The sequence below is a fragment of the Salvelinus sp. IW2-2015 genome, linkage group LG14, assembly GCF_002910315.2.
Source record: "Salvelinus sp. IW2-2015 linkage group LG14, ASM291031v2, whole genome shotgun sequence".
Lineage (NCBI taxonomy): Eukaryota > Metazoa > Chordata > Actinopteri > Salmoniformes > Salmonidae > Salvelinus > Salvelinus sp. IW2-2015.
The window spans coordinates 43,694,867-43,697,516 of NC_036854.1; the positions used below are offsets into that span (position 1 = coordinate 43,694,867).

A 2,650-nucleotide genomic window follows, 5' to 3' on the forward strand; every position below is an offset into this window, starting at 1 on the left:
AGATCTTTGTATGTGTGTGTGTGTGTGTGTGTGTGTGTGTGTGTGTGTGTGTGTGTGTGTGTGCGTGCGTGCGTGCGTGCGTGCGTGCGTGCGTGCGTGCGTGCGTGTGTGCGTGCTTGTGTGTGTGACCTGCATCAACTAACCTTCATCTGAGCGGTCTCCGTTGTGATCTTCACTGGGCACATTACTATCACAGTCTGCCCCGTCTGCCAGACTCCCGTCTCCTCCACGATGTGCAGCTTGTCCTCATCATCTGAGTCTGAGCCAGGGGTCTTCACCACATTACTGTAGTTGGTTACTGCAGAGAGAGAGAGAGGTTGGTCATTTCACTGCCTATCAACGATTACCATAGAAGTGATACGTGATAGAAGTGTCACGTCTGCTTCCGGCCCCCCCCCCCCCCGGCGCAAGAGGGCGCCAGGCTTCCCTGCATCACGCACTCCTATCATCCTTTACGCACACCTGCCTTCCCTCGTCATGCGCATCAGCGATATTGGACTCACCTGGACTCATTCATCACCTGTTTATTTACTCCCCTATATTTGTCCGTTCCTTCCTCTGTTCCCTACAGCTGCATTGATTGTTTTTGTTTGTGTTACTTGTTTGCCGACGCTGTTCCTGTCTGGTTCCATGTCCGTTCCTTATTAAATGTTTGACTCCCCGTACCTGCTTCGTCTCTCCAGCGTCATTCCAACAACTCAGAATAATGACCAAACTCACCCTGGATGTGTCAATTGTCAACAACTGACCCAGAAAATTGCTGAATTGGAGGGTAGAGTGTCTACTCTTCATCAGATTAAAGAAGATGAACAGCTGATTGACTCTTTGCTTGAGTCAAAAACGCCAAAAATGTGGTGAACGAAGCCACTTGCCCTCTGGCTTAAAGGTTATTGTTGTTCAATAAGCATACAATATGTGGACAATTTTACAGCTTTTCTACATCGACCAAATGTATTTCTCCGGGATGGACGACATCTGAATAGGTATGGTACAAGCATTCTCTCCTCAAACCTGGCTCTCACTTATAGCCTCAAACAGGGCATGTGAGAATTGACAATATATAGCCATGGGGGTTGATACTCGGAATTGGTTGATTCCCCATCAGACTATACTGACTGCTCCCCCATAGCTTTAAATAGCTCTACAGGTGCTGCTAACAGGGATGCAACTTTTGATGGACTTTATGTTATCGTTACACTACTGTGAAGGTACCGTGTTGCCACTTCCTCGCACAGGCAGAGGGGTATTGTTAGAAGTAATCTCATCTCCATCCAACTCAGGCCTGTCAGTAGTTACACGAGGAAGCATTGCTCATCTAATATTACCTTGAATACTCCATCTGATATGAGCTCTCGAAATAGTGGCCTTGGAATTACTCATTTGAATGCTAGAAGCTTGATCCAAAAGTTAGATTTGATTGAAATACTGGTCTCACAATCACATGATGACATATTGATTATATCTGAATCCTGGTTCTCTGTGTCTCTGTTCCAGACTCAGATGTTCTGTTAGCTGGGTGTAATGTCTACAGAGCAGACCGAGTGGGTAGAGGAGGAGGTATTGCCATATATGGTAAATGCAACCTAGATGTCACTGTGTCCATTTCAACTTCTGTTCCGAAACAGTATTTTACATTTACATTTACATTTAAGTCATTTAGCTGACGCTCTTATCCAGAGCGACTTACAATTTGGAAAGTTCATACATATTCATCCTGGTCCCCCCGTGGGGAATGAACCCACAACCCTGGCGTTGCAAGCGCCATGCTCTACCAACTGAGCCACACGGGACCACACGGGTTGTGAGCCACACGGGACCAGTATGAATGCTTAGTTCTAAATGTGGTCCTTGGTCATAATGCACTATTAACGCTAGCAGGAGTTTATCACCCACCCTCAGCTCCGGTATCTGCACTAAGCAAATTGTTTGAGTTAATGTCTAATTATGTCAACTCTGAATGATTGATTATCTGAGATCTCAATCTGGACTGGCTGATGCCAGCATCGTTTAAATTAAAAGACATTTGTAACGAACTAAATCTTACTCAACTAATAACTATACCTACCCGTCCTAATCCAAAAGACCCCCAAAAATCTACATTAATAGACCTTATCTTAACAAATACACCTCACAAATATATAGCTAGTGGGTTATTTGCTAATGACATCAGTGACCACTGCCCTATTGCATGTATCAGAAATACTAGGCTAAAAAACCCTGACCCACGTATAATTCTAAAGAGAAACTATAAACTCTTCTCAGAGCCTTTATCCATGACCTTTATTATTCAGAGCTTTTATCCGTAAACTGCATAATGGACCCAGTTTTAGCCTTCTCTTTCTTTTCATCAATTTTAACCTCCATGGCTGATAAACACGCCCCGTTAAAAAAAAATCAAACTAATCCTTGGTTCTCCTGTGATTTGAAAATCCTTTTTCTGCAAAAGAATCAAGCATGGGCCTTGGCGAGGAAAACTGGTGAAACAGCTGATTGGCTGCTTTTTAGGCAATTGAGAAATAAATGGACCGGAGGAATAAAAAAGGCAAAATCTAMGTATTTTCTTGATGCTATGACAGAGTCTGCTGGTGATCCCGTTAAATTCTGGAAAACTGTCAACTCACTTAAACGAGGAAACTCCTTGACTTCCCTG

The 2,650-nt window shown here is 43.9% G+C and overlaps 1 protein-coding gene across 1 annotated transcript in view; it reads right to left on the minus strand.

The window, feature by feature from the left end:
* The window catches only part of LOC111973106 (zinc finger E-box-binding homeobox 1-like), an 89,466-nt gene that overhangs the window by 31,097 nt on the left and 55,719 nt on the right, over window positions 1-2,650 (minus strand). The window contains 2 exon segments of the mRNA XM_024000339.2: window positions 144-221; window positions 224-298. Coding sequence (XP_023856107.2) covers window positions 144-221; window positions 224-298 — 153 coding nt within the window.